Here is a 13,907-nt window from a genome sequence, read left to right on the forward strand (position 1 = left end):
AAGTGAGGAGAGGGGAGGGGGGGAGCCTCCAAGCAGCAGCTCAACACAACACATGACAACAGAAGCTGATGGAGACCACTGTGGAGGATCACAAGCAGACAAGCTCTTAGCTCCACTATCAGATAGTGAGGACACAACCTCACACTCTGCTGACAGAACACGCACTGGAGAGAAAATTTTTGCCTGTTCATTCTGTGGCAAGTGTTTCAGATACAACCCAAATCTGGTCGTCCACATGAGAACGCACACTGGCGACAAACCGTTTTCCTGTTCAGTCTGTGGCAAGAGTTTTCGACACAATCCGAACCTGATCGTGCACATGAGAACTCACACTGGAGAGAAACCTTTCACCTGTTCGGTCTGCGGTAAAGATTTTTGTCAGAATCAAAACCTGAAATTACACATGAGAACGCACACGGGAGAAAAACCTTTTTCTTGTGCCGTCTGCGGCAAATGTTTCAGACAAAACCACAGTTTGCAAATACACTTCCGAAAACACACCGGGGATCGACCGTTCACCTGTTCAATCTGTGGTATGGGTTTTACACAAAATCCACATCTGCAAGTACACATGAGGACGCACACTGGAGAAAAACCTTTTTCCTGTTCAGTCTGTGGTAAAGGTTTCAGACAAAAGCCGAACTTGAAAGTACACATGAGGACGCACACCGGAGAGAAACCTTTTTCCTGTTTAGTCTGTGGCAAAGGGTTTGGACAAAACCATAGTTTGAAAGTACACATGAGAACACACACTGGTGGGAAAGTGTAGCGTTGCGTAGAAGTTCCAGTTTGTGTAGCACACGTGCGCTGGTGAGAACAACAGCAGATGTCACTTTTAAATAAATGTCAAAACTTTAAAAATGATCAAACATGTGTGACATTATTGTTGTGTGTGTCATGTTGCAAATTCAGAAGTATCTGTGTGGATTTGGACACCATTTAGATGGATGCATACAGTTGAATTAGTTGTAGAACAAAATATAAAACTAGAAAATTCCCACTGAAATTGTGATGGGCCTGCACCACCATTACACAATAACGCAAGCAGTTTATGTGGGATCTGTTGAAAAACCTCATGCCAAACCATGTCTGGTTGTAGTAAAACGCTTTGAGATATCGACTTTTCGTAAAAACCATGAGCGCCTCAAGGCTTTGAGGAACATTCCGATGTTCTCAGATTTCCAATAAATAGAAAAACAGCTGGGTTAGAGCAAGTAGGATAAGTAGAATTGTGTTTTTGCCGCCGACATCTAACATTGGAGTCAATGAAAGATTCAGTTGACTCTTGGCTTTGAGGGCCACATGAGCTCCTTAAAAGGGACATTTTCTGAGAGAAGACATGTGTGTCAATGTTTTCACCGAAACACATGACAGTCGGATAAAAGATGTGGCCCTTAGGACCGGTTGTTCACCCAAAAAAGCACATTTTTGGGGCTTCCACACTTGAGTAAATTAGAGTGGACGTCATCCCCTTTAATGGAGGAAGGCCGATGGCACTCGCCTGTTTCCAATGGCCGTCCAGCCAAAACCAAACATTGGATGTAAAAACTTTTTAGCCATTGTTAAAGTCGACAAGTGTGTGAACAAAATGAGACGTTAAGCACTGAGCTACGTGAAAGTATAGCTGAGCTACAAGAGGAGGTAATCTTGTCTTTTTGGCGTTTGTCTCAGAGTAATCGTCCATTAAAATGGTATGTACACATTATTTTTTAAATTAATGAAAAGCGTTGCCATGGTAACACGAAATGTTCCCAATTTTGAGTACCCCCATCGGCCTGAACGAGACCTTTCAGACGGTAAAACATATGTGGGGGTTCCTCGGCCGGTTCGTCTCATATTAAAGGCCTACTGAAATGAGATTGTCTTATTTAAACGGGGATAGCAGGTCCATTCTATGTGTCATACTTGATCATTTTTCCATATTGCCATATTTTTGCTGAAAGGATTTAGTAGAGAACATCCACGATAAAGTTCGCAACTGGAGAAAAGCCCTGCTTCTACCGGAAGTCGCAGACGATGACGTCACACGTTTGATGGCTCCTCACATATTCACATTGTTTTTAATGGGAGCCTCCAACAAAAACAGCTATTCGGACAGAGAAAACGACTATTTCCCCGTTAATTTGAGCGAGGATGAAAGATTCGTGTTTGAGGATATTGATAGCGACGGACTAGAAAAAAAAAAAAAGTTAAAAAAAAAAACTCCATTGAGTCGGATTCATATGTTTTTAGACACATTTACTAGGATAATTCTGGGAAATCCCTTATCTTTCTATTGCGTTGCTAATGTTTTAGTGAGTTTAACAGTACCTGATAGTCGGAAGTGTACGTCCACGGCCGGGTGTTGACGCGCAGTGTCTCAGGGAAGTCGACGGCAGCTGTACGGGAGGCACAAGCTCAGCTGATATCCGATAAGTGGCAACTTTTTAAGCACAATTTTCTCACCGAAACCTGCTGGTTGACATGTAGTCGGGATCCATGTCCGCTGTGATCCATTGTAAAGTTTCACGTCCGTGAATTTTAAACAAGGAATCCCCGTGTGTTTGTGTGGCTAAAGGCTAAAGCTTCCCAACTCCATCTTTCTACTTTGACTTCTCCATTATTAATTGAACAATTTGCAAAAGATTCAGCAACACAGATGTCCAAAATACTGTGTAATTATGCCGTTAAAGCAGACGACTTTTAGCTTTGTGTGTTTGCAGCGCTCATATTCATAACAGCCCGTGACGTCACGCGTACACGTCATCATTACGCAACGTTTTCAGGAAAAATCCCCGGGAAATTTAAAATTGCAATTTAGTAAACTAAACAGGCCGTATTGGCATGTGTTGCAATGTTAATATTTCATCATTGATATGTAAACTATCAGACTGCTTGGTGGCTAGTAGTGGCTTTCAGTAGGCCTTTAAGCGTAAGACAAACGTGCGGAACTATAATAATAAAGGTTGAAGTATGAGCAATAATAATATGGGCTGCTTGCATTGCAGCAAACCCATAATAAAACGATATCACGCCCGATACTTCCGACAACTTTCATTCTCACTAAGTAAACAAGTAATTATAAGTAAACATAATCCAGATGTGTTGGTCCAGATTAAGGTATTTCCATCAATCAATTTTAACATTATTAAAAAAGTGTCACGCCTGTAGATTATGTTTTGTTTTCTGTCATGTCTGATCATGATGGTGTACGGCCATACTACCCTGAGCATCCCCAATCTTGTTTGTTCACGAAGCTAAGCAGTATCTGGCCCGGTTAGTACTTGGATGGGAGACTGCCTAGGAATATCAGGTGCTGTTTGACCTTTGGACTCTTTAAGTTCCTTTTTTTTTCACTCCCTGTTTTGTCACCAGGACGACCAATCAGTTCACCTGTCATGTCTCACACCTGCTTTCAATCACCACATCTCTATTTAAGCCTGTCATTTTATGTTGGTCGTCCTGGCGTCATTGTGTTTCTTTTCATGCTTTGTCCATGCCAGTTTTTTTCATGCTAAAGTCCTTGCTACTCTTGTCCAGCCATAGTAAGTGTTATTTGCATTATGTTCATAGTTTGTTAAAGTGTTAGTTTTGTCTGTTTACCCAATTTTGTGCTTTTTGTTTGTAACTTTTTTTAGTTAAAATGAAATCATGTTTTCACCTGAACGCCATGTTTTGAGTAGTTTGTCTACGTTCCTGGGAGAACGACCCCGCAGCAAGCTGCGACCCCCCCCCCATCATGACAAAAAGGGCTTTTCATATATTAAAAATGCAGCACAAAAACACATCGCCATCAGTCCCCGTACACACACACACACACACGCACTGTCGTAACGTGGACTTTGGTGCAGTTTTCGGCGTGGATAGTTTTCCGGAGATGCAAAGGAAGGTGACGGGACAGAGCGTGAAGGTAAATACATGTTTAATATTTAACTCTTAAAAAGTGAAAACAAAAGGCGCGCACAAGGCGGAGACACAAACTTGGCTAAGGAAACAAAAAACGTCAACACAAACTGAACTATGGGCATAAAACAAAAACACGTACGGTGACATAAATAAACTAAACTTACTTGCGGTGATGTGAGCAGGGCAGCATGGACTGTGAAATTGCTTGGAAGAGTAAACCTGGCAGGAAACCGAGTGAACAGAGCATGAAACAATGACGCCAGAGCGACCAACTGAAATCCCAGGCTTGAATAATAATAACATGATTAGTGACAGGTGCGTGAGTCCCAACACATGACAGGTGAAACTAATGGTTGTCATGGCGACAAAACAAGAGTGCACAAAGAGTCCAAAAACCAACAGAACATAACCAAACAAAACATGATCACAAAGACATGACACACACACTGAAACACACACACAAAAAGTTAAATGCATGGCTGAGTACAGAGGAGCCAGGTAAAGAAACTCTATCACACGTTCCAGTTGCACCAGGAGATCACCAGACCACGACCACCAGAACGCAGACACAAAGCGCCCCTACAACTATGGTCGATAGAATCTCTGTTTCAGAGGGCTTCCTCTGAAGAACGCTGGAAAGTAAAAATTTATAAAACATTCAAAATAGTAAGAACCATGAGTATGAATAAAAGATAAAAAGCGGGTAAAATTATGAAGATAAAAAAAATACATATGTATAGTAAATGATCAATACAATCTGGCATAACTCATGAGACATAAAGAGAAAAGTATGAATGACTTCAATAAAATGAGTAAATAAGTAAAAGTCAAATCAAAAAGTCGGGTTTTAAGCCTGCTCTTAAAAACATGAACGTTCTCCGCAGCCCTGAGACCCGACAAGCTGTTCCATAAACAGGAGCCATAACGGTGGAAAGATGCCATCTTCTTACTTTTGGAATAATAAGTAGATAAATGTTGGTTGAACTCAGGTTCCGTGAGGGTCTGTAGTGTTGTAGGATCATGCTTCTATTTGAGAAATCAGACCAATTCAGTGCATAAAAATGTAGTCATTATCCACTCTTTGTTATTAACCTTTTTGCACTCCATATCTTCATTTTGTAACTTTATCCTTCAACCTCTTCTCTCCCTTATTTTTGCACAAATGTTCTTTAATCCATTTGGGCTCGCTTGTGCAATGAAGTCAAACTTCGATGTCCATTCCAATCCTTTAGAGCAGTGTTTTTCAACCTTTTTTGAAACCGAGGCGCATTTTTTGCGTTGAAAAAAATCCATAGGCACACAACCAGCAGAAATCATTAAAAAACGAAACTCAGTTGACAGTAAAAAATCGTTATCTGAATTGTTGGATATGACTTTAAAACTATAACCAAGCATGCATCACTATAGCTCTTGTCTCAAAGTAGGTGTACTGTCACCACCTGTCACTTATTTGGTGTTTTTTTGCTGTTTTCCTGTGTGTAATGTTCTAGTTCTTGTCTTGGGCTCCTGTTTTGGTGGCTTTTTCTCTTTTTTTGGTATTTTCCTGTAGCAGTTTCATGTCATCCTTTGAGCGATGTTTCCCACATCTACAAACCCCGTTTCCATATGAGTTGGGAAATTGTGTTGGATGTAAATATAAACGGAATACAATGATTTGCAAATTATTTTCAACCCATATTCAGTTGAATATGCTACAAAGACAACATATTGATGTTCAAACTGATAAACACTTTTTTTTTTTGCAAATAATCATTTACTTTAGAATTTCATGCCAGCAACACGTGACAAAGAAGTTGGGAAAGGTGGCAATAAACACTGATAAAGTTGAGGAATGCTCATCAAACACTTATATGGAACATCCCACAGGTGTGCAGGCTAATTGGGAACAGGTGGGTGCCATGATTGGGTATAAAAGCAGCTTCCATGAAATGCTAAGTAATTCACAAACAAGGATGGGGTGAGGGTCACCACTTTGTAAGCAAATTGTCGAACAGTTTTAGAACAACATTTCTCAACGAGCTATTGCAAGGAATTTAGGGATTTTACCATCTTCGGTCCGTAAAATCATCAAAAAGTTCAGAGAATCTAGAGAAATCACTGCACGTAAGCGATGATATTACGGACTTTTGATCCCTCAGGCGGTACTGCATCAAAAACCGACATCAGTGTGTAAAGGATATCATCACATGGGCTCAGGAACACTTCATAAAACCACTGTCAGTAACTACAGTTGGTCGCTACATCTGTAAGTGCAAGTTAAAACTCTACTATGCAAAGCCAAACCCATTTATCAACAATATCCTGAAACGCCGCTGGCTTGGCTGGGCCCGAGCTCACCTAAGATGGACTGATGCAAAGTGGAAAGGTGTTCTGTGGTCTGACGAGTCCACATTTCAAATTATATTTGGAAACGGAGGATGTGGTGTCCTCCAGAACAAAGAGAAAAATAACCATCCAGACTCTTATCTACGCAACGTTCAAAAGCCAGCATCTGTGATGGTATGGGGGTGTATTAGTGCCCAAGGCATGGGTAACTTACACATCTGTGAAGGCACCATTAATGCTGAAAGGTCCATACAGGTTTTGGAGCAACATATTTTGTCATCCAAGCAACGTTATCATGGACGCCCCTGATTATTTCAGCAAGACCAGTGTTACAACAGCGTGGCTTAGTAAAAAAAAAAGAGTGCGGGTACTTTCCTGGCCCGCCTGCAGTCCAGACCTGTCTCCCATCAAAAATGTGTGGCACATTATGAAGCGTAAAATACGACAGCGGAGACCCCGGACTGTTGAACGACTGAAGCTCTACATAAAACAAGAATGGGAAAGAATTCCACTTTTAAAGCTTCAACAATTAGTTTCCTCAGTTCCCAAACGTTTGAGTGTTGTTAAAAGAGAATGTGATGCAACACAGTGGTGAACATGCCCTTTCCCAACTACTTTGGCACGTATTGCAGCCATGAAATTCTAATTGAATTATTATTTGCAAAAAAAAATAAAGTTTATGGGTTTGAACATCAAATATGTTGTCTTTGTAGCATTTTCAATTGAATATGGGTTGAAAAGGATTTGCAAATCATTGTATTCCGTTTATATTTACATTTAACACAATTTCCCAACTCATATGGAAACAGGGTTTGTACTTTGTTCTAGCAATCAAGAAGGTTTCAGTTGTTTTTATCCTTCTTTGTGGGGAATTTTTTGTTTGTCATGTCATAGTCGGATGTACATTGTGGACGCCGTCTTTGCTCCACAGTAAGTTTTTGCTGTCGTCCAGCATTCTATTTTTGTTTACTTTGTAGCCAGTTCAGTTTTAGTTTTGTTCTGCATAACCTTCCCTAAGCTTCAATCCCTTTTCTTAGGGGCACTCACCTTTTTTTTTTTTTTTTGGTTCAAGCATTAGACGCCTTTTTACCTGCACGCTGCCTCCCGCTGTTTCCGACATCTACAAAGCAATTAGCTACCGGCTGCCACCTACTGATATGGAAGAGTATTACACGGTTACTCTGCTGAGCTCTAGACAGCACCGACACTCATTAACAAGACATCATTTGCAGACTATTATTACTGGTTTGCAAAAAATATTTTTAACCCAAATAGGTGAAATTAGTTGTTGAAAAACACATGTACTTAACATGTCTGTATGGCCCGTCACTAGGATGGCAGAAGCTGGAATCCAAACTGCAACAATCAAGTTGCAGGTACGTCTGCTCTACCATCTGTGCCACGCCACAGATAGTAACTAACCTATCACCTTCCTATGGATTACTTTAATCATGTGTTTATTAAATAGTTGCATGTTATTGGATTATACAGTACACAATGTGTCATTGATTACCATAGTACGTGTTACGCATGACTAATTATTCATTTTTTATGCGGATTACTTTCGTTGCAACGTTTACATTACCCAAAATGTACTATTCTCTGATTTCTCATTTCTACTATTGTGTCATGAAGAGCATAAGCAATCTTTGAATGTATTTAGGTTGAAAATCAGCTCCTAAACAATCTTAGGCGCCCACACGTTAGTACTAGAGCGCCATCCAGTGGTTCAACTGTTCTATTTTCTTCACCGAAATCATTGATATCGGGAGAGTCACATTATAATCCAGCTCCTCGTTTTTTTTTACAGTTTATTTTCTCATTTATGTAGGTCACATCTACATTTATATGACGTTTGTGACATCCAGTTGTCAATACTCGATACTGCAAATAAAATTCGCTGACTAAATGCTCGCCGATGTTGACGTTTTTCTGTCAAAAGTTACATTCCTACAAAACAAACATCACTACTCAGCTTGTAGGTTAATAAAATTGTGAAAGTCCCACTTGTTTTTTATGACTGGAAGTTGACCATTTTATTACAGCAGTGTGTTTTATTTTGAAAGGGTTTTGTGGAAGTTGCGATGCATGACCGGAAATTCATCTGTCTGGGTTTCGTGAGAGCGCCTCTTGTGAAAGATGTAATTTGTCGTGTTTTTAACCTTCAAACACGTCAGAAAACAAAGCCTGTAAGAAAATAAACGGTCCAAAAGTTAATGTTATAAGATTGTGTACTTTTTAAGAGTCTCTTCTGTGCATTCTTAGAGATCTTTGTGGCTTGTTGACTGGGTCGATGTATAATGTCGCCATCTAGTGGTGATGTCCCGTTACACCAGTCACAGATGTAACGTCGTTCCGTGAATACTAAAATCGTTTATGCAAGTTATGAAGCCATGAATTTCAGTTTAAATACTAAGTAATGCGTGGTGTTCATCATATATGTGCTACTTGTATTCTCGTTTATTACTGCAGTTTCACTAGTGATATTTATGAGTCATAAAAGTGTCATCAGTTGCATCCGTCAACATTAAAGATGGTAAAACGCTTACCCTGGCTCGTAAAACCCGAGTTTTAAAGTTTTTACATAAAATATGTTGGTGTTACGTCATCAGCTGGATGTTACTTCATTGCATGGATGCACACTTAAACTGGAGCTGAGCTCATTCAGGGTCGATTATCTTCAGTGGATAATGTGAGAATTAGATATTTTAAATGTTCTTTTTTTAATCCATTGTCATATCTAAAGAAGCTTCTCGTGACCTCCTTGTTTTTATCTGATGTCCGCTGGTAAACTCTTTATTTTGTCTTAAGGGCTCCTGTTTGTCGGCTCACAAAGCTGTTTTGGCCAGTTCCTTATCCTTTTTGAAGAAGCAGCTGCACTCCTTTCTGGGCGAGAGGGGCTGTTATCGCTCTACGTAAGCTGACACTTTTTGTTTGATTTTAGACCTTGCTTGGTTGTGTTGTTGCTGTTGCGCTGTAAGGGCTGGTCTCCTCAAGCTTTAGTAAAACTTGGCCAAGTACCATTCTGTCTCTGGGGTACTTTTTACTCAACATATATGTAATCCAAAAGAATTTGGGATTGACCAGTGTGTTTTATTCCCTGAGAGGAAGACTGGTCACGTGCAACAATCAATCATCAATGTTTACTTATATAGTCCTAAATCACTAGTGTCTCAATGGGCTGCACAAACCACAACACAAACCTAATTAACCTACTAGCTACCTATTCCGGTGTCTAGTGGTTCAAGTGTCTGCCCTGAGACCGGCTAACTCATACCAAAGACTATAAACATGGGACCCGTTACTTCCCTACTTGGCACTCAGCATCAAGGTTTGGAATTGGGGGTCAAATCACCAAAAATGGATTCCCAGGCACTGCCACTGCTGCTGCTCACTGCTCCCCTCACCTCCCAGGGGGTGAACAAGGGGATGGGTCTAATGAAGGGGAACACATTTCACCACACCCAGTGTATGTGTGACAATCATTGGTACTTTAACTTAACTTTAACTGTAAAATCACTCCACCAGCCTTGTTGCTCAATATAAAATCTAAAACATTTTACTCAAGTTGCACCACATCAGACCTATTCAACTTGGGCTTTTATTCAGGAGAGTAATGATAATAAAATAGGAGTAATATGTGTGAGTGTGAAGCGACTGGGATGGGAATCCGCACCTCCAAGTCCGAGTCCATGGTTCTCGCCCGAAAAAGGGTGGAGTGCCATGGTTGGGGAAGAGACCCTGCCCCAAGTGGAGGAGTTCAAGTACCTAGGAGTCTTGTTCACGAGTGAGGGAAGAGTGGATCGTGAGATTGGTGCGGCGTCTTCAGTAATGCGGATGCTGTATCGATCCGTTGTGGTGAAGAAAGCTGAGCCGGAAGGCAAAGTTCTCAATTTACCGGTCCATCTACGTTCCCATCCTCACCTATGGTCATGAGCTTTGGGTCATGACCGAAAGGACAACATCACGGGTACAAGGGGCAGGAATGAGTTTCCTCTGCCGGGTGCGGGGCTCTCCCTTAACGATAGGGTGAGAAGCTCTGCCATCGGGGAGGAGCTCAAAGTAAAGCCACTGCTGCTCCGCATCGAGAGGAGCCAGATGAGGTGGTTCGGGCATCTGGTCAGGATGCCACCCGAACACACGTCCGACCGGTAGGAGGCCATGGGGAAGACCCAGGACACGTTGGGAAGACTTTGTCTCCCGGCTGGCCTGGGAACGCCCCGGGATCCCTTATGAGGAGCTGGCCAAAATGGCTGTGGAGAGGGAAGTCTTGGCTTCCCTGCTTAGGCTGCTGCCCCCTTGACCCGACCTCGGATAAGAAAATGGATGGATGAATGTGTAAGTGTGTAATATACACTTTTTTTTTTTTTTTACCTGTTTAGTCAAATGTTTTCTTTGAATAAACTCCAAGTCAATACTACAATAGAAAATAACAATAATATATGCAACAAAAGGAGCTACTGTTCAGAAATGCGTTTCCTAGGAACTATTGTTAGTTTTGCAACGGGGACAATATTCAGTGATGCACCGGAAACGGAGTAGGGCTTGTTATGTACTGTTGTGAACATGTCTGCCGAAGTTGAACAGTAAATTACGGCCTAGTTTGGTCTAAAGCAGGGGTCTCAGAGAGGCGGCCCCCACCTTAATATGAAAGTTTAATGTTAGCGCGGCCCGCGAGTTTTATAAGAATGGCGCTTGACAGCATTGTGTGCGGAGCTGAAGGAATCTACCAATCACGGTGTGGTATATGGCTCTCGAGGGCTGAACATTGATGTCACTTGCATGATGCAAGCAGAAAAACGTTTTGCCACTTTACCACTAGACCCGCACGCGCTCTTCCCCCCCCCCCCCCCCCCCCCCCCCCCCCCCCACACACACACACACACACACCCCGCAACCCCACCCCACCTTCATCCAGTTGGCTCCAAACAGAGACAATTTTTGTTGTCTGGCTCCAAAATGGCTCTTTCAACGTTTTGGGTTGCCTACCTCTTCATTAGTGGAAAAGCGGCAAACAAGTGAAAGCGACAGAAACGTTGCCATGGAGACGAGGGTTTTCTTTACGTGCCTGGCTGCAGTCACACCGCGACACCTGTCCGTCAGTAATAACAGTCCCGGATAACCTTGACCAATTCAAACCGTTATTTGTTTTTTTTTACTATTTAATTTGCATTTCCTCACATAATGAGCTAAGCAGATATATTTTTATATGACGCCGGATGACAGTTGTTACTTTTTTGCGCTCGCTATCCCGGTACTGCACCGCTGTGTTGATGTAGGGAGGAAAAGCGGAATGACACACATTGCGGAAATAACATTATTCTGCACAAATATATTCCACAACCCCAAACATGTATTTCTTTTAAAGCCTGCTGTGAAAAGAAAGGTTAGTGATGAGCGAAGACATTTCCAGGAAAAGTGGGTGATGCAATATTTCTTTGTGTCTTATTTGCACAGAGAAAGTTGCGGTGCACAATTCTCATATTGGTCATTTATATTTTGATTTTTTTTGTGTGTTGAAAATAAAAATAAAGACATTTAAAAATATATTTTTTTATGAAATCTCTGCATCCAGGGGCCCCCAAGGTAAATTGAGTATAAGACCCCTGGTCTAAAGAACACATACTGTAGTCCGTGTGTGATAGAAAACATAATTGAACAATGTATGTGTTTTTTAAAATATGATTGTCAATTTATACTAACAAATTTTGGCGTGGGCGGGACAAAAACATTGCATTCCCTCTGTGATTGGGCAGTTTATTTACAAAGATGTACTCGGCGACGTGATTGGCCACAAAGATATGAATGCAGTCCGGTGATAGGCTCCGGAAAGACGGTGAGCATCTTCTTCAGGGGAAGCTCGGGTAGTCTGTATGCAGGCAACTTTTCGCAGCTGCTGCCTCTCTGTTAGACTCCGGTACTGCACGTAACTTTCAAGCGTCCTTTGTCCTGCCCTCAAAAGAAACATTCAGGTTCGGGGATTTCCTGAAAATGAGCATTAGTGGTCACCTCTAACGAATATTTAGAGTCCTTAACCATACGTATTGTGAGAAATAATATGAATTTGTTTAATACACTTCGCTATATACTACAGTGCTGTAGGTGGCGGTAGTCACCTTTCAGGTCATGGTCGCAACCCGCTAGCAAGGAGAAGAAAAAGCAGAACAAAGACAAACCAACCTTAGCTAAGTCTGCAGTTTTTTCTTAATTTCTACATTTGTGTCGTCATTCTTCTATCTGACGACAAACTACGCATGATTAATTATTTGTGTCAGGACCAACGCGACTCAACTCGGGGAAATTTGAAGCGTCTCGGTCTCGCTTAGCTGGCTAGTTAGCTTAGCTCGCTAGCTGCTAACAAAGAGACGCGGAAGTGAGCAACACATCGCTAAGCAGAGATCAAATGTGAGTATAAAGTGTTGTGATGGCGTGAAAATGTGTTAATTACAAACACCGGTGAATCAGTGACTAACTGCGGCCGTTGAATAATTATTTCTAATGTTATAAAACAAATAACATCCACTACTGGACGCTGTTTACAGGAAACATCAAGTTGTGTTGCACAGGAAAGGTTTGTTTACTTCTTACTCGCACATGTTTACCAACTTTAGATTTGATCATTAACATTAAAGGCCTACTGAAATGAGATGTTCTTATTTAAACGGGGATAGCAGGTCCATTCCATGTGTCATACTTGATCATTTCGCAATATTGCCATATTTTTGCTGAAAGGATTTAGTAAAGAACATCGACGATAAAGTTCGCAACTTTTGGTCACTAATTAAAAAGCCTTGCCTGTACCGGAAGTAGCAGACGATGTGCGCGTGACGTCACGGGTTGTAGGGCTCCTCACATCCTCACATTGTTTACAATCATAGTCAGCAGCAACTAGAGCTATTCGGACCGAGAAAGCGACGATTTCCCCATTAATTTGAGGGAGGATGAAAGATTCGTGGATGAGGAAATTTAGAGTGAAGGACTAGTAAGAAGAAAAAAAAGTGGGAGCAATTCAGATGTTTTTAGACACATTTACTAGGATAATTCTGGGAAATCCCTTATCTGCCTATTGTGTTGCTAGTGTTTTAGTGAGTTGTATCGTACCTGAAAGTCGGAGGGGTGTGGCCACGGGTGTGTTAACGCCAGAGTCTCTGAGGGAAGTCACGGTATCCGCAGCAGGACAGAAGCTCCGCTGATCTACGGTAAGAGCCGACTTATTACCACAATTTTCTCACCGAAAACTGCCGGTTGACATGTTCGCTTGACCGCTCTGATCCATAGTAAAGCTTCACCTCCGGGAATTTTCAACAAGGAACCATCGTGTGTTTGTGTGGCTAAAGGCTAAAAGCTTCCCACCTCCATCTTTCTACTTTGACTTCTCCATTATTAATTGAACAAATTGCAAAAGATTCAGCAACACAGATGTCCAGAACACTGTTTAATTATGCGACTAAAACAGACTACTTATAGCTGGGATCGGGCTGGAAAATAATGTCCGCTACAACCCGAGACGTCAAATGCACGCGTCATCATACGAGTCATCATACCGCAACGTTTTAGACAGGACACTTCGCTGGAAATTTAAAATTGCAATTTAATAAATTAAAAAGGCCGTATTGGCGTATGTTGCAATGTTAATATTCCATCATTGATATATAAACTATCAGACTGCGTGGTGGCTAGTAGTGGCTTTCAGTAGG

At 41.5% G+C, this 13,907-nt stretch overlaps 1 protein-coding gene across 1 annotated transcript in view; it reads left to right on the plus strand.

Moving 5' to 3' along the window:
* LOC133544939 (zinc finger protein 227-like) overlaps window positions 1–13,907 on the plus strand; it is an 80,882-nt gene that overhangs the window by 42,943 nt on the left and 24,032 nt on the right. The window contains exon 8 of the mRNA XM_061890186.1: window positions 9,022–9,125. Coding sequence (XP_061746170.1) covers window positions 9,022–9,125 — 104 coding nt within the window. The remainder of the gene's footprint in view (window positions 1–9,021; window positions 9,126–13,907) is intronic.

This window comes from Nerophis ophidion, linkage group LG28 (genome assembly GCF_033978795.1).
Source record: "Nerophis ophidion isolate RoL-2023_Sa linkage group LG28, RoL_Noph_v1.0, whole genome shotgun sequence".
Classification (NCBI taxonomy): Eukaryota; Metazoa; Chordata; class Actinopteri; order Syngnathiformes; family Syngnathidae; genus Nerophis; species Nerophis ophidion.